Source organism: Elaeis guineensis, chromosome 13 (assembly GCF_000442705.2).
Source record: "Elaeis guineensis isolate ETL-2024a chromosome 13, EG11, whole genome shotgun sequence".
NCBI lineage: Eukaryota > Viridiplantae > Streptophyta > Magnoliopsida > Arecales > Arecaceae > Elaeis > Elaeis guineensis.
Genome location: NC_026005.2, coordinates 10,735,073 through 10,759,052, shown reverse-complemented (window position 1 = coordinate 10,759,052; position 23,980 = coordinate 10,735,073). Strand labels below are relative to the sequence as shown.

Sequence of the window (23,980 nt, the reverse complement as noted above, 5' to 3'; positions counted from 1 at the left end):
TCAACTTCTGATAGTTTGGGTTGTGCCAGCAAGTATAGGCGTCTCAGCAATTACCAAGTGAAGGTGAAGTCTGATATTTTCCATTTCTCTTGTTCTTGGATAGAAATATAGTATTAATATTTTTCTTTGATAGCCCTCTTAGCTCTGAAATGCCATTAGAAACAGTAATGCTCTCTCCCCCTTAATGGATGTAAAATGTCACTCTGTTTTTGCCTTCTCAATTTGATTGAGTTGCTTAAATTTATTGGCCTATGCTCTGGCAGCAAACAAGAAGGAACCAAACTTGGATTTCACCTGTACCTACAGACAAAAGCCTGGTCCCACAACTTGGAGTATTCTTTGCGACCTTTTTTGGTGTTTCCTAGAGCTATCCTGAAGCTTTACACGAATTATCTCATGGCCTTCCGTTGCAGGTCGAACAAGCCGCCACATCGCATTTAATACGCACTGGATCCTATCACATCAAAGATGGGAGCCGGGAGAAGCTGCATCTTTGACCGAGGAGCACCTGCGATAAAAGAAATAAAAACGAGACATCTCCGTCACATGCCATTTGTCATCTTTTGGAGAGTTCTGTACCCTCCTTCTTCCTTCCTCTTTTTTTTTTTTTTGGTGAAAAGTTCTGGACCCTCCTTTAATATGTGGTGTAGTTTGCTAGGCTTTGGTGGGTAAGATGGGGAAATGCTGGCGGAACTTTGCTGTCTTCCAGTTTTACACTAGCATCTCAAGGAAATAGCTAGCGTTGCTGGCTTTGTGATGCACCTGCTATAGGTTTCTTTTGGGCCATGGAAGGGACCCGGTTTTTAAAAGAAGGGTTTTGACTCGGGTTGTGTCATGGTGTTTTGGCCTTTTCACGGTGTTTCGGCTGTTGCTTGATGAGTTCAGCTTATGGGGGAGGTTGCTGATTCAAAGTCTACAAAAACAGCAAAGTTTCTGTAGTTTTCATTGTCTTTCTATCCGTCCATTACCTTTCCTATCACTGACCTCCCGTTCTCTCCTTCCCTGCCATTATAAGCAGCTTATGAATAATAGATAAAAAAATTACAAGCAATTATACAAACAAATCTTACTACATCCAAGATTCAGCAAATGAGGCTGGAAAAGAAACTGAATTGAATTGTAATCAGAGGGTCCATATTGTGGAGACCTATGACTTTAATATGAAATTAAGCATAGTAGAATGCAAGATTGAAATGAAACATTGCACCAATAAAATAAATCCAAATTATCACCTGTACCACTAGTGTTAGCAACCTATCCATTTCCTTCCATCATCATCTCTTTGAAACCATCCACATGGAGAAAAGTTAAAAAAAAAAAGAGAGAATGAGGTTTTGAATGAGAGAGAGACCATGCAAGGGGTGGAGAAAATTACAGAAAAAATAGAAAACTTTTAGAATTTTTGTTTACAAAATAAAATATTTATATGGACCCGCAAAATCTAACCATACTACACACATCCAGATTTAAATATCGGAGATGTACCACCTAGTCTAAAACCCAAAATTCCTAACAGAGAGAGATAATTACTAGGGCAAGCCCTAATTCATATTTCATTCGAGATCATTGGATGGGATCTATTTTAGAAAGATTAGATTAACTTAATCCATAAACATCGTTTGAATGTGAGAGTTTGCCAGGATCAATCTAGATATGTCGTCTTTTTCGTAGTGTTGTAGCTGGTACTACGGCTTTGTTCAGGTATTCTTACATATAGTTAATGTGATTGACTGATTGAGTGGCCGGTAATTTACTTGGTGCTCCCACTACAGTTGCTACTCCTCGAATCATCCTACCAAATGGTTGAATTGGTTTTCTACTTAATCATTAGTGGTTTTTCCGAGAAGTTCTCAAGGTGTTTCATGAAATGTGGTTGAATATATAGTTGAGTAGTTGGCACTTCGCTTAGTTGCTCCCATCATGATCACCATTACTCCGATACCCTCCTAAATGTTTCAATTGGTTTTCTGCTTGATCATTGGAATGTTTCTTTCTTTTCTGATTTCCTTTGCTAGTTTGTTGTTTGATTTTGATGACTCGATAAAGATTGCTAGCAGCCATTAGCTCGGTTGATGGACAACCCTTCCCCTCTTGGTGGAGTTCCAATGCCCACCCATTGGTGAGGCCTAGGATCCAATCCTATATTATTGCTGTATTACTTCAAAAAAGATAGTTCATTCCTTTTCCAATTGGAATATATTCTTGGTCTTATTCTTTATATAACTTTTTCTTTTTTACCTTCAATGATGCATTTCTATCATTCAAGCAGGGAAGAACATTAAATTCAATTGTTGTAGACCCCATGATATCAGCAGCTACAAAACCAGACAAGTGCAGGCTTACTCTTCCATGTGCAAGATTATCCATCTGAATTCCACAACCAGATCAAATCTTTTTCCTTTCCACACTCCCAAAAAGATACTGATTTGTTAAGATATTAATCAAAATGAGCAGAAGCAGGTAGAATTCTGATCCCTACACATACACAAAACAAACACTGAGGTACCATCCACACTATCTTCAAAAACATGTTCACATAAGATCAGCATCTGCTTTCCCTTGCTAATGATGCTTGGATTGTCCAGCTTATTGCAGTGAAGAAAATAAGGGCATATGTTTCCTGTTACTTCTTTCTCCATACTCCATAATCTTTTAATTCTTCAGGACATTCAATATGGCAAAAATCAATGACTCTACTTTTCATAAAATTTGATGGATGTTATTATAAATAACTCATTAACAAAAATGATGGATGGATGAAGACAAAAAAAGAATTGTACTGGAGAATAAAAAGACCATGTTGACTGGATTAAATAATCCACATAGTTTTCATTTCTGACTGGGGATAATGGTGCCCACATAACCAAAGCCCATGATAAAAAATGTGATGGATTGAGGGAAGATGTAGATAAAAAAGTAATCTTGTCGGTAGATACAGTCATAGCATGCACATATCATGAAAAATACCGCAAGCCCAAGCTCCAGGAGGTGAAATCTGACAATGATAAAACAATAAAATCTTAATCAATTTTGGAATATGCATTAGGAGTAAGCAATTTTAATTGATCTTTTTCTTCTTAGAGTTTGTGGTAAATTTAAAAATTTTGATTGATCATTTTTCATCTTAGAGTTTGCGGTCGATTTGAATAAATTAAACAAACAACAACTTTTAGGATCATAAGAAGGGAGTATCACTAGGTTTACCTGTCCCAGAACTTGAATCGAATTTTTTGCGTGACACTAATGTTTGATTTTGTCTTCAACATATCTCCTAGTTTTTCTGTAACAATCCATTCATTAGCTCTCCCTGCTTCTAATAAGCCAATGAGGACAGCTTTACATCGGTGCAGGGACATGACATTCTCAAATAAGACCCAGAAGATAATTAGATGGAAAGAGCTGCAATAAAAGAAAGCAACATTACAAGAAGAAAATACAAAAAGCAAATCACGCATTTCTTTTTGCAAATAATAGTGGAACCCCACCATTCTGAGTTGTGGTCGAAACACTTCCCCAGCACAGGCTCTGAGGAAAGGAGTACCAACCAACAGACCAACTTATGCCAGCCAAGCATGAGATATATTGTATGACATGGAAGTGTTGATGGCTCTAACTATAGCAGATTTTAACTTCCTCTATCAAGTTTTGAATATTGGAGCATGAGCATCCATGAGATTAATTTTACATTCCCATGTAATTGAAGGAAAAAAAACCCATTTTGTAAATAAGGGTTTTCAGCATGCATTAGTCTAAGGCTGCAATCAGGGTGAGTAGACTTGGATCTGACCTGAAACCACAGTGACTTTAACATCATTCAGATCAAATTTTAAGGCCCATGAAACTTGGATGGTTGGTTCCCAAATTAAGACCAACTCTCAATTGAGTCGCACATAGATCTCATGAAATGAGACCTGAGCTGAGCAGAGAGATCCAACCTGACAAAATTTAGTTTGAAAGATTTGATCCAGACAAAGTGAGTGATGAGTTGGAGCTGAATCTAAATATGTGATCTGCAACTAAGACAGCTTCAAATCTTCATTCTTGAGAGGGACGATCAACTACTGAAATATCGATCGAAACTTGAACCCTTGTAAAGATATGCCATTTTAGGAAGCACAACAATGGGAATGGGTAGTCAGTATTGGTAAAAGATTTATTCCCATGTTCTGATCTTTTCATTTTATGTACCTATTCTTGGAGAAACTCTCCCCACTATAGTTGAAAATGGATGGTTATCTATAAATATAAATAAAGAAAGCTTGATTTTTGTTCATCTTCTTGCGCTAAAAATTCAGAAAGGCTTGTCAGAAATCACCGGTTGTACTGTTGGTCCAACCAAGAAAGGCATGGGAATAGAGAGGCAGAAGTGAAAGACTGGCTACCTATAAAGATTCCTCACTGCGCTGCATGCTCTAGTTATGAATCAGATATACAACCCATAATGCTTGGTTACAATTCCGAATCCACTAAACCATGTTTCTTTTCATTTTTTATTTTTTTTGTGTTGCAACTCTGGACTAGGTCAAGTTGGACTTCTACCTTCTACCCAATTCAATCCACTTGCAGTCCTAACTGAAGGCCAGGAAAAACAAAAACAATGCTTCCTCATGCTGAAAATAAAATAAGGTTGAATACTGGAAAGCAGTTTGAAGTAGCAAACCTTGGAGTTCCAACTGAGTTGAGAAGAGTAATTGTTGTTGGGACATAGATCATTCCCCACTTTGGAATTTCAACTTCAGGGAAGAATACTGATAAAGGGATCACCACACAATAAAAGGAGAAAGTGACAAAACGCGATATAATCCTCCGTGCGAGGAAAAAGTTGTAGATCACATGTAGTTTTTTCCAGATAGATACTTTCTGCATCACACAAGGAAATTAAGCAGGTCAGCTTTAGCTTCTTTCTAACAACTATAATTTTAAAATGCTAATGGTCTATGATGCATGACATGCTAGATATTATTTGACATAAAAACTTTGTGTGCGTGTGATATATAATGGATGCCCACGTTGTGAATGGAGGCCACACATGATACTCACAAAGCACATCATATTTTTCATTTGATCTAACGTCTGTTTACTAAGGAAAGACTAACCTTGGCCTTAACAATTTCCCAAAACATTTTCCGAAATAAAACTGCTGGCCCACAGGCCCAGCGATGTTGCTGATAACGATAAGCCTTGAAAGTGCTTGGCAATTCACTTTTAACCTAGAAAGCCAGAAAAGAACCTGTGAGAACAATAACAGCTTAATGTACATTAGTAAAGCTCAATCATATTAAATATATGCTTTATGGGTGTTTAATCGTGTCTTTGGTGAAGTAGGGTACGAACGAATAAAAGAACTAGAATCATGGAAAGATTAGAAGGTGGCAGCAGATGAAAAGAACTAGAACAATGTAGGTTTTCTCTTTACAGAAATTAGGGAATTAATGATGCCCTTATAAGAAACTATAATAATTATACACTGCTTTAACCAGCTTAAATATATAAATCGATGTAACAACTATCAAGTGTTTCAAAATTCAAACGTATTGCTTCGGAAGAAATACCTTAACGTTACCAACATATACAAATTTCCAACCTCCAAGACCTGCTCTAACTGCTAAATCCATATCTTCTACAGTAGTTCGATCCTTCCAACCTCCTGCATCATTAATAGCTCGAATTCTCCACACTCCAGCAGTCCCTTTATTAGAACAAGGTTGGATTCAAGAGTCAATTTTAGCAATTACAAATACATAAAATGTGAATACTACTGCTTGGGAGCTTATGTAGCTCTTTTCCAATGCCAGTCATTATTTAGATTCATGTGCATTGCATTGTTCAGAAAAGCAGTTAATTAATATTTTTTGAATACAAAGTAGGTTTATTGAACTGTTCTTCCTCCTTTTAAGAGGTTTTCCGCCAGATCGTATAGGCTGTGCCTTGCTTCTTATGAAAAATTATGGATGATGGAATGAGAAAGTACCCTCCATAAGAAATACTCTAGCTCCATATCAATATAGCTATAGCAGTTTATTAGAAAAAGTATTTCCAAGTCAATTTTTATCATCTAATCTTTATGATGCATCTACAATGATTTTTTTTTGAATCCTCTCACTGTAATGTGCAAACAAGTGTAACTTTTCATGTTGCTTTTAAGCACATGATTTCATTGGGAAGCCAGCAAAGTAAGTACACATATTTTCAGTACTAAAACTTTGAATTGAACGAGATTCTACCATTATAACCAAAAAATGCACAGGTTGAAGACCCAGATTCCTGCTCCACCTTGAAATGGTAATCCATTGACATCTCTTGAATTCTCGTCATCAAGCACTCGTTGGCGTTCACTACAATACCACAAAAAGAATACTGTCATCTCCTTCTCAACAATATACATATTTAAGAATTTCAAATAGAAAGATCTAGCTTTATAAAGTAAGACACTCTCCAATATTTCCCTAAAAAAAAAAAAAAAAATCTCTCCAATATAGTATTTTTTATATATATGTTTTAATTTGCCCGTGAAAGAGAGAGCATATATAAACCATAGTTTATTCTAGCTGGATACTTCCACAGTACAATGGTTAGTGTTAATATTGGTCACTAGTGGAGTTAGGAGTCTAACTTTTGTTGTTTTTTGATCAGAAACCACCTGGCATTTATTCAAACGTAAGATATTTACAAGAGTTGCCAAGAGGAGAGATTAAGGAGGGATCTCACTGCCTAGACAACAAGGAAAATCAGGAAAACATTAAAAAAACAGAGATGGGTTTCATCCACACGATGACAACTAACAACCAAAAGAACCAATAACAGAGGTGGGCTTCAGATCTTGTTTGGCACTTCTGAGAAATGACCTCAGTCTAACTTTTGTTGTCACTTAGTAGAGGTGTTGATTCAATGGCATGAGATGCATCTAACAGCTGTGACAACATGACTTACCATTTTGTTTTACTTCTTTCAATAATGTGGCACATGATTCCATTGCTAGTTGTGACCTCATCATATGTCAGCAATGTTATATAGCCAAGATTTGGTTCATCAAACAGAGGGATTCATGTAGATACCACAAATAAATTGTTATAGCCCAAAACCAAATTCAGCCCACCAAAGCCCAAAATAGAAAAAAAAAAAAAAAAAAGGGAAATCAAACCGGGAAGAAGACTCCCGATAGGAGTCTTCTTCTCCGGCGAGACCGGGCAAAATCGGGAATCCTAGGACCCCTCGGAGTCCTAGGGTCCTCTATAAGAAGACCCCCTCTCCCTTGAGACCGAACATCGGCCTCCTCCCTCTCTCTTTCTCTCCGTTTTTCTCGATCGAAGCCGCGGACACCGTTCGGTTTCTCGCCGTGATTGCTCGCCGGTGAGGTCACCGGAGGCCGGGGTGAGTCTTCCTTTCCTTCCTCTCTTCCTTCCCTATCTTTCCGTACCTTTGCTTGAGGCGGCCGGCGACGAATGTCGCCGATTTTCGGTCGGGAAAAAGACTCTATTTTTGGACCTCTTTTTCGTGAATTTTCCGATGCCGGCGATCGATTCCTCTATGACCGGGGGAGTGACCCCCGTCTGCCGCCGGCCTCCGCCGCGGCAGCCGTGGCCTGAACGGCCCGGCATAAGGAGGGGACGCCGGTCCCCTGTTCCGGCGCGGGAAGAGCCAAGAAGAAGAAGAAGAAGAAGAAGAAAAGAAAAGAAAAAGAAAAGAAAAGAAGAAAAAGAAGAAAAGAAAAGAAAAGAAAAATAAGAAAAAGAAAAAAAAAGAAAAAGAAAAGAAAAGAAAAGAAAAGAAAAGAAAAGAAATAAATAAATAAATAAATAAAATTAAATAAATATATATATATATAAATAAATAAATAAATAAATAAATAAATAAAATGATGAGAGAGAGAGTTTCTCTCTCTTCTCTCTTTTCTTTCAGTCTGAACCCTGACTTTCTCTCTCTGGAATTGAATTTTCTCTCTCTACTTTCTCTCTCTAAAATTTTCTCTCTCTAGCTTGTTTCTCTCTCTTGATGGATTTCTTTCTCTCTAAAGTTATTCCTCTAGGATTAGCGTAGTGGAAGGCTTCATCTGATGATTTTGATCGAGTTTAGGGAAGAGTCTGATTTTAAGTGAGGTTTTGATTTTGGGATTTGTTAGATTTAATTTTGAATTAAAATTAATGTAAAAAAATATAATTTTGGATAATAGGCACGGAAGAATCTCCTAGAAGTTAGTCGATCTGTTCATTCAGTGCTCCGTGAAAGGTAAGTAATGAATCATCTTCTCGAGATATTCCATATTTATTCTGAAAATAAATAATTATTCTCTGAAATTATGTATGATTTATGAAATTATGTTTTGAAAGAAAAGTACTTTTGAAATATTTTGGTATGTCGATTTATGCACATGTTCAGTGAAATATATATGATATATTATGGTACAAAGTGTTTTGATACAGATCGAATTTATGCTCTCAGCCTAACTATGTTTCAGTGGGCCCCGCCAATGGGGATTATACGTTGGTACTCAGTGGACCCTGCCAGTGGGGGTTGTGCGCTGGTGTTTGTGGACCCTGCCAGTGGGGGTTGTGCGCTGGTATTTGTGGACCCTGCCAGTGGAGGTTGTGCGCTGGTATTCTGTGGACCCCGCCAATGGGGGTTTAACGTTGGTCATAGTCAAGGCTGTTGAGTTACGAGTATTTTAAATCGAATCGAATTTATGATTATATTATATGTGAATATTTGAAAATATTTGATTTGTATTAAATCAGCATGAAATATACTCTTATGCTTATTTGCAGCATTATTCTTAAAAATTATATAATATCTGAATTATCTAGTTGAGATATTTGTTACTTGCTGGGCTGTCTAGCTCATTACCTTTCTTTCTATTTTTCAGATCAGATAATTAATATCGAGCATGGGACGAAATATTGGGACAGAGCTTTTAGAGGCGAGATTTAGCATTGTCAACTTCAATAAACTTAGATCTATTGTTTTATCCAAAAATTTTATTGGATGTAAGACATTTGATTTAATTACTTGAATTACAGTTGAATAATAATTACTTAAATTTATTCCGCTGTGATGCATTGATATCGTGATGAGATGCCTTGCATGCTTATGGAGAGAGTTCTTCATGAGTATGCGGCAGTTGCCGCGACCCTCGATTCACAAATCTCGTGTCGGGGGCGTGACAATTAATATGGTATCAGAGCATAAGTGGATAAATTATGACACATAGAATTTGACATAGTATGAGTGTAGGTGGGTAAACATTAGGAATATTGGGACGTTAGAGTATGAGCATCATAATAAACCCATCCTAACAAATAGATAAATAAATCTAATAAGGTTTTACTACTACAAGGTTATCATGCCTCCCCGTAGAATGACAAGAACTACTCAAGGAATTGCAAGAGAGACATCACAACCACGGGATGGTAGCACTCCCCATCTGACCAGTGGCACCCCTCAGGAAGAGGGAGTCGTAGATCCTTATGGGAGTGCTTCGAGAGCACGTCAAGAACCAGATATGGCTCAGTTAATGCAGACCCTAATCAGGATGGTACAAGCGCAACAATAAATATAGCAGCAAATGTTTGAACAACAGCAGATACAACGAGATACACAACAACATCAGCATTCACCACCACAACATGGAGAGCAACCAGTACAACGGAACAACATTTCAGAATTTAAAAAGCTTGCTCCTCCAGCTTTCAAGGGGACTACTGAACTTTTGGAGGCTGATAACTGGATAATGGAGATGAAGAAGGCCTTCACTATCCAAGAGTGTCTTGATGAAGAAAAGATTCGATATGCAGCTTATTTACTACAAGGAGAAGCATACAACTGGTGTCAGCGACTACAGCGCAAGCATGAACAAGATGGCGAAATACTTACTTGAGAAAGATTTCGGATTGCATTCTATGATCAGTATTTTCCTCGGAGTATAAGGATCCAGAAAGAGCAAGAGTTTATTTAATTAAAGCAAAAGGGTATGAGTGTGACTGAATATGAAGCAAAATTTACAGAGTTAGCAAAATTTGCTTCGAGATTAGTCGAGATTAGTGGATGGTGAGCAAGAACGTGTTCACAAGTTCGAGATGGGACTGAGAACTGAAATTCGAAAACAAGTGGTTCCATATGAATTGACAACTTATGCTGATGTGGTAAACAAAGTACTGATAATTGAAAGAGAGGTCAATGAAGAACGCATGGAAAGGGAAAGAAAGCAAAGAAAGAGAGCAAAATCAAATGATACACAAGGGCAGAATAATAAAAACATTAAAAGATCAGCTAAGGGAGCAGTAGACAATAAGACTCAACAGATTGATGGTGAGCCGTGCTCCAGATGTGGCAAAAATCATGCAGACAAGGATTGCTATTGGAATACAGGTGCTTGTTTCAAATGTGGTCAGAAGGATCATAAAATTGCTAGCTGCCCGCTAAATACTGAAAATCAAGTTGGCCAAAGAACTTATGAAGGACAACATAAGGGTGGTGGACAGATTTCTAAAAATCAGGGAAGAGTTTATGCGCTTACTCAACAGAATGCACAGGCTTCCAATACAATGGTGACAGGTATGAAAAATTTCGAGAACGAAATTTCTTTTTAGGGGTGAAGAATGTTATAGCCCAAAACCAAATTCAGCCCACCAAAGCCCAAAACAGAAAAAAAAAAAATAGGGGAATCAAACCGGGAAGAAGACTCCCGATAGGAGTCTTCTTCTCCGGCGAGACCGGGCAAAATCGGGAATCCTAGGACCCCTCGGAGTCCTAGGATCCTCTATAAGAAGACCCCCTCTCCCTTGAGACCGAACATCGGCCTCCTCCCTCTCTCTTTCTCTCCATTTTTTCTCGATCGAAGCCGCGGACACCGTTCGGTTTCTCGCCGTGATTGCTCGCCGGTGAGGTCACCGGAGGCCAGAGTGAGTCTTCCTTTCCTTTTTCTCTTCCTTCCCTATCTTTCCGTACCTTTGCTTGAGGCGGCCGGCGACGAGTGTCGCCGATTTTCGATCGAAAAAAAGACTCTATTTTTGGGCCTCTTTTTCGTGAATTTTCCGGCGCCGACGATCGCAATCGATCGCCGGCCATGTTCCTCTATGACCGGGGGAGTGGCCCCTGTCTGCCGCCGGCATCCGCTGCGGCGGCCGTGGCCTGAACGGCCCAGCATAAGGAGGGGATGCCGGTCCCCTGTTCCGGCGCGGGAAGAGCCAAGAAGAAGAAGAAGAAGAAAAAGAAAAGAAAAAAAAATGAAAAGAAAAGAAGAAAAAGAAGAAAAGAAAAGAAAAGAAAAAGAAGAAAAAGAAAAAAAAAAGAAAAAGAAAAGAAAAGAAAAGAAATGAAATAAATAAATAAATAAATAAATAAAAATAAATATATATATATATATATTTATATATATATATAAATAAATAAATAAATAAATAAATAAAATGATGAGAGAGAGAGTTTCTCTCTCTTCTCTCTTTTCTTTCAGTCTGAATCCTGACTTTCTCTCTCTGGAATTGGACTTTCTCTCTCTACTTTCTCTCTCTAAAATTTTCTCTCTCTAGCTTGTTTCTCTCTCTTGATGGATTTCTTTCTCTCTAAAGTTATTCCTCTAGGATTAGCGTAGTGGAAGGCTTCATCTGATGATTTTGATCGAGTTTAGAGAAGAGTCTGATTTTAAGTGAGGTTTTGATTTTGAGATTTGTTAGATTTAATTTTGAATTAAAATTAATATAAAAAAATATAATTTTGGATAATAGGCACGGAAGAATCTCCTAGAAGTTAGTCGATCTGTTCATTCAGTGCTCCGTGAAAGGTAAGTAATGAATCATCTTCTCGAGATATTCCATATTTATTCTGAAAATAAATAATTATTCTCTGAAATTATGCATGATTTATGAAATTATGTTTTGAAAGAAAAGTGCTTTTGAAATATTTTGGTATGTCGATTTATGCACATGTTCAGTGAAATATTTATGATATATTATGGTACAAAATATTTTGATACAGATCGAATTTATGCTCTCAGCCTAACTATGTTTCAGTGGGCCCCGCCAATGGGGATATACGTTGGTACTCAGTGGACCCTATCAGTGGGGGTTGTGCGCTGGTGTTTGTGGATCCTGCCAGTGGGGGTTGTGCGCTGGTATTTGTGGACCCTACCAGTGGGGGTTGTGCGCTGGTATTCTGTGGACCCCGCCAATGGGGGTTAAACGTTGGTCATAGTCAAGGCTGTTGAGTTACGAGTGTTTTAAATCGAATCGGATTTATGATTATATTATATGTGAATATTTGAAAATATTTGATTTGTATTAAATCAGTATGAAATATACTCTTATGTTTATTTGCAGCATTATTCTTAAAAATTATATAATATCTGAATTATCTAGTTGAGATATTTGTTACTTACTGGGCTGTCTAGCTCATTACCTTTCTTTCTATTTTTCAGATTCAAATAATTAATATCGAGCGTGGGACGAAATATTGGGACAGAGCTTTTAGAGGCAAGATTTAGCATTGTCAACTTCAATAAACTTAGATCTATTGTTTTATCCAAAAATTTTATTGGATGTAAGATATTTGATTTAATTACTTGAATTACAGTTGAATAATAATTACTTAAATTTATTCCACTGTGATGCATTGATATCATGATGAGATGCCTTGCATGCTTATGGAGAGAGTTCTTCATGAGTATGCGGCGGTTGCCGCGACCCTCGATTCACAAATCTCGGGTCAGGGGCGTGACATAAATCATGGAATGCAATCCTGGAGGTTTCCAAATAAACATGCATAAGAATTAAGGATTTACAAGAAATACAAATTACAGTATATATGTATATATATACATATACATATATATATACATATATATATATACATATATATAAATATATATATACACACACACACTGTTATAGCCCAAACCAAGCCCAAAGCCCAGCCCAGCAGATCAAAGCCCAAAAAAAAAAAAAAAAAAAAAAAAAAAAAAAAAAAAAAAAAAACAGAGCAGGAAGACTCCCGATCGGAGTCTTCCTCTTCTCCGATCAAGAATCGGAGTCCTAGGGCCATTGAAAGACCCTAGGACGAGCTCTATAAGAACCCTTCCCCTCTCCTCTATGGGTAGACCCTGCAGCCACCGATGATTGCCGGAGATTTTTCTCCGATTTTCCCGATTGAAGCCGCGGCCTCCTATTCTTGTGCTCGCCGGAAAACAGAGGCCGAAGACGCCGCCGGAGCTCAGGTAAGGCTCCAACCTTTCTTCCTCTCCTTCTTCCGTTTCCCCTCTGGCCCCAAACATCATTGTCGGTCGCCGACTTTGCCGGAAATCGAGAAGAAAATGATGCCCTGTTTTTCCCCTGTTCGACCGAGTCATCTTTCACCCTTTTCCGACCATCGACGCCGCCGTTTGCGGCATCTCACCCTTAGGTTTGGACCCCCACCCCTCTATCTGTCTTTTCCGAAAGTCATGGCCGCCGGTGATAGGCCAATGACCGGAGAAATCCATGGAAAGGAGGCGGTCCCCTGTTTTTCATTTTTTTCTAAAACTCCCGCCGGCCGAGCCTCACCGCCGGCGTTCTGTTGCTCCCTGCTGTCGGCTGCCGCTGCCGGACCATCGACCGTGCCGCTGCAGCCCGCCGGACCACGGGCGACGCCCCTCTGTTCCCCTCCCGTTCGGCCAAAGAAGAGGAAAGAAGGAAGAAAAGAAGAGAAGGAAAAAGAAAAAGGAAAAAAAAAAAGAAAAAAAAAAGAAAAGAAAATGCAAAATAGAAAAATAATAAAATAGAAAAAAAAATAATAATAATAAGAAAAGAGAAAAATTTCCTCTTTTCCCTCTTTCTCCCTATTTCTCTCTCTCTATTGTCTCTCTCTAAAAAAAAAGAAAAAGAAAAAGAAAAAGAAAAGAAGAAGAAGGAAAAGAAAAGAAAAAGAAAAGAAAAAGAAAAGAAAAAGAAGAAAAAGAAAAGCAAAAAAAAAAAAAAGAAAAGAAAAATCATTAAATTAATTAATAAATAATGATATAAATAATAAAATATGAGAAAGAGAGTTTCTCTCTCTTTCCTCTCTCTCTTCAGCCTGAACTAGTATTTTCTCTCTCTAGAATTGGACTTTCTCTCTCTACTTTCTCTCTCTAGAATTCTCTCTCTAGATTATCTCTCCTAAGATTTCTAGAATTTTGGAAAGAATGACGATGAATTTAAATAATCCTCGTGATAGATTTTTGATCCGTGATCGTCGGACGGTACACCGACATCCACTTTGATCAGATCAAGTATTTTTAGATTTTATTTCTCATGATCTTATTGAATTGTCCACATGATAATCTTAGCATGATTTGATCTGATCGATCGAATTTGTTGAATCATATTGTCTGAAGAATTCAAGATGAGTTTTCTCTCTCTAGAATTTTCTCTCTCTAAAATATTCTCTCTCTTGATTGATTCTCTCTCTAAAAAAAAAGTTAGTGAATGAAGAAATTTCTTTTAATAAGTCTGATCTGATTCTAATGAAGAACCCTGATCCATGATTGTCAGACAACGTACTGGCATCCACTCTAATCAGACCATGAATCTTTAGATTTGATCATCCATGATTCCGATCTAGCCATAACTTGATTTGATCACATTGATTTCATCAATCGAGATATTGGACGCATCGTAATGTTGGATTGTGTCACCTGATCAATTTGAATTGTACCTCATGAATTCTCTCTCCTCTGATTTTCTCTCTCCACTTGATTTTATGAAATCGATGAAGAAACCTTGGTCCTATCACTTCGAATCCGATTTGATCTGATAGTCAAACTTTGGATCGTTTAGGTCCTAATTAGATTTTGATTTGATGAAATTAGATGATCGGACCCAATCTAAACTGTTGAAATATGGTATTCGTATTCTTTCTAATTATTGAAATTGATTCTGTATAGGATTGTGGATATTTGATCATGGGATATCGCGATATGATCTATGAACAGAATTTTTGGAAGAAAATTTATAGAATTATGTGGATTTATTGGAATACGTTTGAGGTAAGTAGTGTTTACTTTTACTGAATTTATCTGGTATATTATGAATTAAATAAATTTATGCATGCTTGCGATTGAAATTATTTATTGAAATAATTGTTGAAAATTATTTATGATGAAAGTTAATTGTAGAAAATTATTTATGATTGAAGTTATTTGTTGAGCAATTATTATGATGATATATGATCTCAAAGAATGTTATAATTGATTTGACTCGAACATCAATTAATTTTATTATTCTTGAAAATAATATATGAATTGAAAGACAATATGAAATTGACAACCTGACTGTGTTGAGGACCCCGCCAATGGGGGCATATACATTGGCAATTGACTGTCCTGAGGATTTATGTCGCCAGTAAGACCAGCGACATGTCGCCAGATAGACCAGCGACAAAATCGCCAGTTAGACCAGCGGTTCCAAAGGACTTGGCTGCCAGATGATTCGCAGCCCACCGCAAGCAGATACACGGTATTATGATCCTGCCACAGGGATAATGTGGTCATAGTCATGGTTGGTAAGAAGAATTTAAGAAATTGATGAATTTAAGAAGAAAGGCATAATTGAAAATTATGATGAATTGACTTTTATATATGATTGACAGTATGATTATGAATTCATGAAATTACATATTGATTTGTTATGCATAGTATTATTTGTCTGATTATTCAGTTAAAGGTATACACTGCTTACTGGGCTATTTAGCTCATGATAAGTTTTATGTTTTTCTTACAGATCCAGAAAATTAGCATGATGCGGGATTTCGGTTGGGAGAGCGATTAGAGATGGAGTTAACTCATTGATTTAGGATTTTTCTCAGAATTGATTCAAGACCTTTAGTTTTGTTTTTAGTATTGACTTTGTCAGATAGTTACTTTCTTTTGAACACTTAGTTTTGATTTGTTATTTGAACCAAGGTTTGATTATTGAATAAAGAAAAATTTATTTAACTGTTTGTGAAGATATCATGATGAGATGCCTTGCATGCTTATGGGAAAAGTATTCTATAAGTATGCGGTGGTTGCCATGACCCTCGATTCAAATCTCGGGTCGGGGGCGTGACACACACACACATACATATACATATACATATATACATATATATATATATATATATATATATATATATATATATATATATATATATATATATATATATATATATATATATATATATATATATATATATATATATATATATATATATATATATATATATATATATATATATATATATATATATATGTTTTTCTTTCTAACTGGTTCCTGGACCTATGCACTACTATGCTCAGATGTAGTGCATACTCCATATATGTTGCCTCACAAAGAGTCCAGCTAAAAAAACTACACCCACAAAACCTCATGTGGTAATTTATCCAAGTGCATGAGTCAGGTGGAATATGGTTATTTCTATTTGTCCCAATCATAAGTCCATAAGCTTACCAAATTTCCATCGAGCTTGAACAAGGGCAAGTTCAGGATTGCAGATCAAGAAAGGGACAGTTCGCATAAGAAAATCAGATGCAGGTTGGAAATCAGCATCAAATATCACAACATATTCACATTGTTGTACATAGTCAATCTCCATTGCTTCTTTCATTGCACCAGCTTTATATCCATTTCTATTATCTCTTGATATATAATGTATAGTTATTCCCTTTCTTAGCCATTTCTCACATTCCTTCTGCACCATATCCTGCAACCGAAAAAAAAAAAAGGAGGAAAAATCTCATGCATATACTAATATTAATTGGATAGAAAATGTTCATTAGATTAAAAAGTCCATCAGTGAGAATTTTAGAAACCGGGCTTTGCTTGTCATTGAAATATTTTTAATCTCAAAAGCTGAAACATGAAACTATTAGTTTGTCTCAGGCGATTGCTAAATTAGATTAATAAATAGATTATTAATGAGTTGGTGCATATGCTAATAAAATGCTACTTTGCATTAAGGCATCAATTTTTTTTTCAAGAATCTTAATCATCAAATATTCAAAATGTCAACTTGTTATTTCCTTATCACATGCGGGTTGTCTGATAGAGTGTCAAGAAACAGAGTAAGCAAAGTCTTTAGCATTGATACAAGAGACCTGGATGTGATTCCACCTTCACCCTGATGCTTGGCCGGGCATCCACGCATCCTAGTTCTCAAAAAAACATAGTTGTTCCAACTTGAGTAAATCATTAGTCCATATGCAGTTTTTGAAAATTGGTTTGCTTGTCAACATTGATCGGTGTCTGGTAATAAGAAAGGATGCATGGGGATTATGGCTGTTCAAAACACACGTGTTTTTGCTTCTCATTGGAGATTAGAAATGAGGTGAGGACATGTCTTTAATTTTAAAAGAATTTAGGGGAAAATGAATATGATTTTAATTAGTTAATTTGCATAGGTTATGTATCAGTATATAGATTCTAAATTACCCAGAGGTAGTGTTTCATCTTAAGGAAACCAGAACAGCTAGGTAGGCTAAATTAGAGATCAAGATTGTTTTTTTGTAATAAGCCATTGGCTACATTCTTGTCTGATGCTTGGATAAATCAGGAAGGCAGGCAGAGGAAGAAACTAGGAGTATAAGGCAAAATTATATAAATTAGGTTTTCAGGAGGCAACATCTGATGGGGTAGTGAAATTATAAAGCATGCTATGTTAGTTTCTTATTTTTCATTTTTGGTGAGAGCAATGATATTATAATTATGTAATTTAAATACTTAACAATAACTCCAAGATTAGAACGCCAGATTCTCTTCCCATGCATGTGGGGAAGTGCAACCACCAGGCTATAGCCTAGTTTGCCAACTATTAAAGTGAATACAAATGGTTGGCTGCCAGAAGTCCGGAGAACCAAAGATTAAGTTTTGCCTACGTTATGAGTGGTCTTCACCCCAATGTACTTTGGAATATGTTTAACTTGTTTTTATGGCATCGTGCTTGGGCACTTGTAACCATTTCCTTAATGATCTATTAACACATAAAACCAAAATCTAACTATCATTATATATGAAGTCAGTCTTTAAAAAAGAAATCAAAACTCTAGGGTCCATATGGTAGTTCTTATAAATCCATTTTGATGTTTGGTTCTTCAAGATCTAATTTATGAAGCACAGTTCTTCAAGAGAATCAAACCCTGATTGTTAGATCAGTTGAATCATCAAGAACTTGCATGATGAGCCGATCAGATGGCCACACAAGATTGCATGCAGCTCCAATCGACAGCCGGTAGACCTGCAGAAAGCTCACAGAAACAAAATTAGCAAATAATAGAAGTTATAGGAAAGCTATTAAATAAAATGAAAATTTAATAACGGAACTACTATCTTAACAAGGTTAGTTACCACATCTAATTGGCTGAAGTTTAATTACAAATTATTACTCTTTTTTTTATTAAAAAAAAACATTTAGGTATATAAGCTCTTTAAAACAAAAATTCAAGGCCCTCAAACTCTGTTTCAGCATATGTGTTTGAATATCGGATTGCTAGATGAAATGGCCAATATTGTTGTGGTACCTTTTTTCCCAAAATGTGACAATAAAACTCACTAGCAAAGTTCTTTTCTCTTTCCAATGTTTTCTGGTAGTATGGTCAATATATTATAGGATATTAGAATATAAGGTTTGCCTTTTTAGCTTCGATCATTGAGATATCAAAGCTTTTCACAGCATTTTTCAGAGCTTGTTTAGTCAATATCTGGCCATATCGAGTTGTGGCTGTTGCCACGTATGGCATTCTACTAGAAGGCAAAAGAAATAGTTTACTGCAGGCCTCTCTCTCTGTCTCTTTTAATATAAAAAAAGAAACATTTTTTAAAAATTTTTCAAATTTTTAGTGGACAGGAAGAATGTGGAATTTTATTAGAAAATGAAGAAGAAACAGAATATCTCCAACAGGGAGTTCAAATGTACATAAGTATGTGAGTTATATGCCTATGTACATACATCTACGCATGCTTCTCTAAGTTATGGAAGGTTCAAAGGTGGCAGATTACCTCTCCCTCATTGTACATGGGAATTTGAACAAGGACCATGGGATAGGCTAGAGTTCCCAACTCTTCATCCTCTCTAATGGTCTCCCATTTGTAGATCTTTTCCGGCTTCCGACGGAAGATCTTAACATAGAAGCTCACCAGTCCCATTGAAAACTTCTCAATGAACAGCATCACTGACATGATCAGGCATACGATGACCGCAATCCTTACCACCGGCACAAGCACCATTGCTCTCACCTGCAGCCATATCAATCCAATTTGGTCCGGCACAACGCCCCCGACCGATGAGAAGATGAGTTCGAAGGCTTTAACGAGTGAGAGTGCAAGAGGACGATAGGCATGGTCTGCATTGCAAAGAAAACAAAGCAGCAAGCCGTCAGGAGACAGTGTTAGTACTTCTCTATGAGTCATTAGAGTGAGATAGATTGGAGTCAGAATCATTGCACCTTGCGATGCCATGGCCTCCTCTTGCTTCCCCTCTGTACAAGCTCTGCAAGAGAAATGATAAGAGAGTGCGACCTCTCTTTGGATGGCTTAAGCTTTTATACAAACTCCCTTAACAGAAGCATGAGGATTTAACTTTGCACCACTCATCCTTTGAGGAAGGTGGCTGCATGAATGCAACCTTGATCAAACATTTCAGCTCTTTGTGACATTTAAGCATGTGTCTGAGAAAAAAATTGCAATCATTTAGTGGTGATATGGCTGCAATCTCTCTCCCTCTCTGTCTTAGTTGTTCCCATGAAATGATAAACGGGATGAGACAAACGGAGAAATAATTCAGTAGGAACAAAAAATGTTTGGCTGTTTATGTGAAATTATTTCCTCCAGAGAAATAAGACAGAGAAATTATTTCCTCCATATTCTTCAAAACATATCGATATGGATGGATTTTTTTACAGGTGGGCATCCTTTCCCATTGTGATTTATTTTTTTGCCCAGTTTGTGGGTTACTTCTTATAAAAACTTTTAACAGTCCACCCTTATTATTATGTGAGTTCTAAAGAAGTAATTGAACTTAGCAGGAAAAGAATTTCCTTAAGTTCTCTTCAAAACTTAATCTCAGCGTCAGTTTGAGCATTAGAAATATAACTACGAGGTGCCGCTCCTTATACTATACTCCTAAATGATGCTTAGAGAATGCAATCCTTGGTTGTAGTCTTGTGGATCTGGTAATGTATGATCCTTCATAGTTATTTATTGATCGCCATTACTGTTCCTGAGAACAGCTACTGAAACATGTTTTCTTAATTCTATCTAATTACTTCCCATTTTTCTTTCCATAAAAAATCCCTTCAAAAGAATTTTACTTCTTATTGCTGCATGTGTTCTTAATCACAGGATTTAGGTGACTAGGATTACGCTGGAGAATTCATATTTTGAATAGTCTGATTTTTTTTTTTTCAAGAATGATATTTAATAATATCTTTGAAGTATTTTTTGAGGAAGAAGTAAACCATATCAAATAAAATTAATCTTGTCTTCTAGCAACTTCAGAACTACGACACATATTCAGTCAATTTTTATGGGGCACTAGAAGGAATCTGGAGGATCTCAACTACGGGTAGGTTTCAGAAGATGAGTCACATTGTTGCGGATCTAAGATAAAACTTGGAGGGTGTTGTGTTAGTATTTCAGAAAGGTTTGATTATATATGCAGTTGACCCTTTCGTATAATTGCATCTTGTAGAATGCTATCCATTCCATTGGGTGCATGCAGTCATGGACAAGTGCCCCCTTGTAGGCCTCAACTGCTAGGCTTTTTTCATCCATAATTTTGGAAAGTTGTTCAAACTCTATGTCAATTAACTTTGTTTGGATTCTAAGTCCTAGAATAATTAGGGCAGCATCGGTTCCATGGATGTAAAGCTCTCTCCTCGAGCTACTTGCAGCAGCATCCAACGTCTTAGACCTGTCCTCTTCTATGCAATGATCGAACCGAAAGGGCTAGTTTTAGTTAGCCTTCGGTATCCAATGTTCTAGGCAGGTTCAATTATATGAATTTTTTTTTTTTTTTAAAAGGAAAAAACTAAGTGGGTTAAGGTATGTTGATTACCATTTTTCTTCTTCTGATCCCCCATTTTAAACCCTTGATTCAGGTTCCTAGTTACAGGAAAGATTGTTCATCAGAACATATGCCTCTCCAACAATAAAATGTATGTAACAGTTATAACAGGGTTTCTGTTTATTTAGCATGATAGAATATGCTACTAGGAAGGTTAGTTCAAGTGCCTATATTCATTTTGAAGGAAGGTTCAGTTCTTTTTTACATAAAAATATCCTTCTAACTCAAGTTGGCAATCTTCCTTTCCCTCAAGAAAAACACAAGTTCACAACCTATGGAAGGAGGAACTGGAAATTATATGTGCCAAGTGGTATGAGTAATCTGGTTCATACATAAGGACCACATAATTTCTGATGGACTTAATTGCCTTTTTGTCTGTCCCCACTTTTTATAAGAAGAGATGGAGACAAAAGAGATTGTATTCAATCTAAATTATAGAGGATTCTTAATTATCACTCTCATTTCCATCCTTGAGTTAGACATGAGGAGGCTCGCCTGTCTTCTTGTCTGAAACCCAAGCATCACTTGTGCCACTCAACATAAGGGATGACAGAAGACAGATCTCTGCAATAGACAAGTTGAGGCACATGCTCACCGTCACCGCTCTTTGCATCGGATCTCCCCAGGGTGATGAAAGAGAATAGTTGGCGCCCCACAAGAGGCCATGTCCATGGGGACCCCTTAAGCAATCACTGTTTATGTCCCCCTTCTCTCTCTCTCTCTCTCTCTCTCCCTCGGCCCAATTATTTTCAAAATCTGTGAAGGCTGTCAGTTGTGTACTAGCTGTATATTGCGAATTCAGAGTCTGAAAAGCTTAAGCTATTGGGTGGAGGACTGGCCAAGGCTTATAAACCCAGGTTGCACCCCCTTATCAGCTGATATAGGACTACGATATGTAGCTGAGCTTCATCGTCCCTGCTTCGACGATAGAAATTCAGAAAATGAATCAAGGCCATGATCAGATGCAACTGTATGGATAACTTTCTTTACCCCTCATAAACAAACTGTCATATTTTGTTCAGTGACGATGGAAGGAATCCAAGTTGGTAACATAGCCCACCTTATGATGATAGAACGCTCTTGGTTGGTGGAGGAAGGTGTGAGGACCATGCCAATGGCATTTTGTTGCATAATTGTGTCAAAATCCATTGGTAGCTAGCTATAGCACGTGATGGATGGCTGGCTGACATTATATGCGAGAGGACATGAGCGTACTGCGACAGATTCATGACATGCATAATTTGCCATCCAAGTAACATTGTTATAGGGACCACAGAATTTAGCATGCATGGTCTAGAAGGGATCTGTAAGTCTGATCAGATCCAAATTAAAGCTTTTTTTCAACCTAGATTGAAGTAAAAGAATGTCTGGAAATGACAAAAGAGAAGGCCATAGTACACATTCAGTCATAGACAATTTTATCTATGCCATGGCTTTGCCATTGGCTTGAAAGCTTTATTCGTATGGTGGAACTATTATTGACGTCCCATATGCTACAAGAAAGGTGGCGTTGGCTGAGACTGCTCTTTATAAGGAGAGATGTAAAGCACCTATCTTCTTGAGAGGTGGAGCACCACAGGATGGTGGTACCTGCTGTTTTTTTTTTTTAACGGAACAGCACTGTTAGTGAGGTCTGCCATTTGACATTTGATGTAATGTCTGTTGGGTTTGGCTGGAGACTCTCAAACTGCCAACATTTTCTTCGTCTGAACAACACTGCTAGAACCCAGCCGCCAAAGAAATACTGGAAATTAGGCTATGGAGCATGTGAACCCACTACCATGACCAGAGTAATTTAGCGTTGCGAAAATTTTAGGAGAGAAATGTCACTTTAGATGCGATGGAAACTGAGGACCAGAGAAAGAACTGACTGATAATTCCTCTCGCGCGCGCGCGCACATATATATATATATATATATAGAGAGAGAGAGAGAGAGAGAGATCGCCCAAGGGCCGAAGGACATCAATCTGGATGGAACCAAATAAGAAGTAGCCCTCTTTTTGTAAGACTAGTTAGTGCAGAATTGCTCACGGAGAAAACAAAAAGCCCTGAGAGTCAAACTTCTTTATTACTATACTCATTACGATCAAGATTGAAATCACTCCCAGATCTCGTACTAGCCTAAGCACGTTGGAAGCCCTAGAGCCGACATGGGCTAATCATTAGACACTCAATGGGATAAGTATTCTTTTCTCTCTCTTTCTTTTATATTTTTTCTCCTAGTCTTTTGGATGGTTTTGTAGGCTTTTTACAGAGAAATCATGATGGATGATAGGAGAGAGCGAACATTAATTGGAGAGAGGAAGAAGAAGAATTAATTAAGAGAGAGAAAGCATTAATTAGTCAAATAGGGAGAGATTTAATAAGATATTTTTTTTTTTTCACTTGTGCATGCCACCCTATATGACTATTATTTAGATAAAATATTTGAATGATTATTTTGATACACGAAGAGTTCTTATATTTGCTAGATTCTTTATAATAATTTATATTTTAAATTTATTTGAGTTTTTCACCACGTATTCAGATTGTTACCATATCATATCATATGCCCTTCACTTTCGAGTTCAAACAATTTTTTTTGGCTCAAATAAAGGAAATAATCGGATTGCAATTAATTAGTTTTATGATCCAATATTTTGAATCTTATTGAAAATAATTAGATTGGTGCTTTTACCTTATTTTTTATTTTTTATAATGCCTATATTTGATGTCGGCTCGGATTTCCCCCCCACTTGTTGGTTATGATTTGATGTATTTCCTTCTCAAATGGCTGAAACTTGGGCCTCTGCTCTCCTCACTTTTGCAAGCTGGCTTGGGCATCCTAGTTTTGTAGTGAGGTGTTTTTCGAATGGTCGAAGCTTGGGCTTTCGCTCTTCTTACTTTCGGTGCTTGGTTCCCCTCGCCAAAAAAGATGGATCGTTCGACTTGCCAGGTATTTAG

At 37.1% G+C, this 23,980-nt stretch overlaps 1 protein-coding gene across 1 annotated transcript; it reads right to left on the bottom strand.

Annotated features, from left to right (window-relative positions):
• Positions 1-2,515: 2,515 nt before the first annotated feature.
• On the bottom strand, positions 2,516-19,715 carry LOC105037542 (glucomannan 4-beta-mannosyltransferase 1-like). Its single transcript, XM_073248141.1, has 10 exons — positions 19,418-19,715; positions 18,972-19,315; positions 18,112-18,210; positions 16,428-16,680; positions 6,225-6,335; positions 5,553-5,689; positions 5,097-5,210; positions 4,661-4,860; positions 3,205-3,399; positions 2,516-2,995 (listed from the first exon to the last, which is right to left on the bottom strand). The coding sequence occupies exons 1-10, from the start codon at positions 19,428-19,430 to the stop codon at positions 2,830-2,832; spliced, it is 1,632 nt and encodes a 543-aa protein (XP_073104242.1). The 5' UTR covers positions 19,431-19,715; the 3' UTR covers positions 2,516-2,829.
• Between the last annotated feature and the right edge of the window lie 4,265 nt (positions 19,716-23,980).

Excerpts from the sequence above, each read along its gene's own strand:
- LOC105037542 (XM_073248141.1), bottom strand. Across the intron at positions 5,211-5,552 it reads TATATGTTGGTAACGTTAAG|GTTAAAAGTGAATTGCCAAG; the intron begins GTATTTCTTCCG and ends CTGGCTTTCTAG. Across the intron at positions 3,400-4,660 it reads AACTCAGTTGGAACTCCAAG|CTCTTTCCATCTAATTATCT; the intron begins GTTTGCTACTTC and ends CTTTTATTGCAG.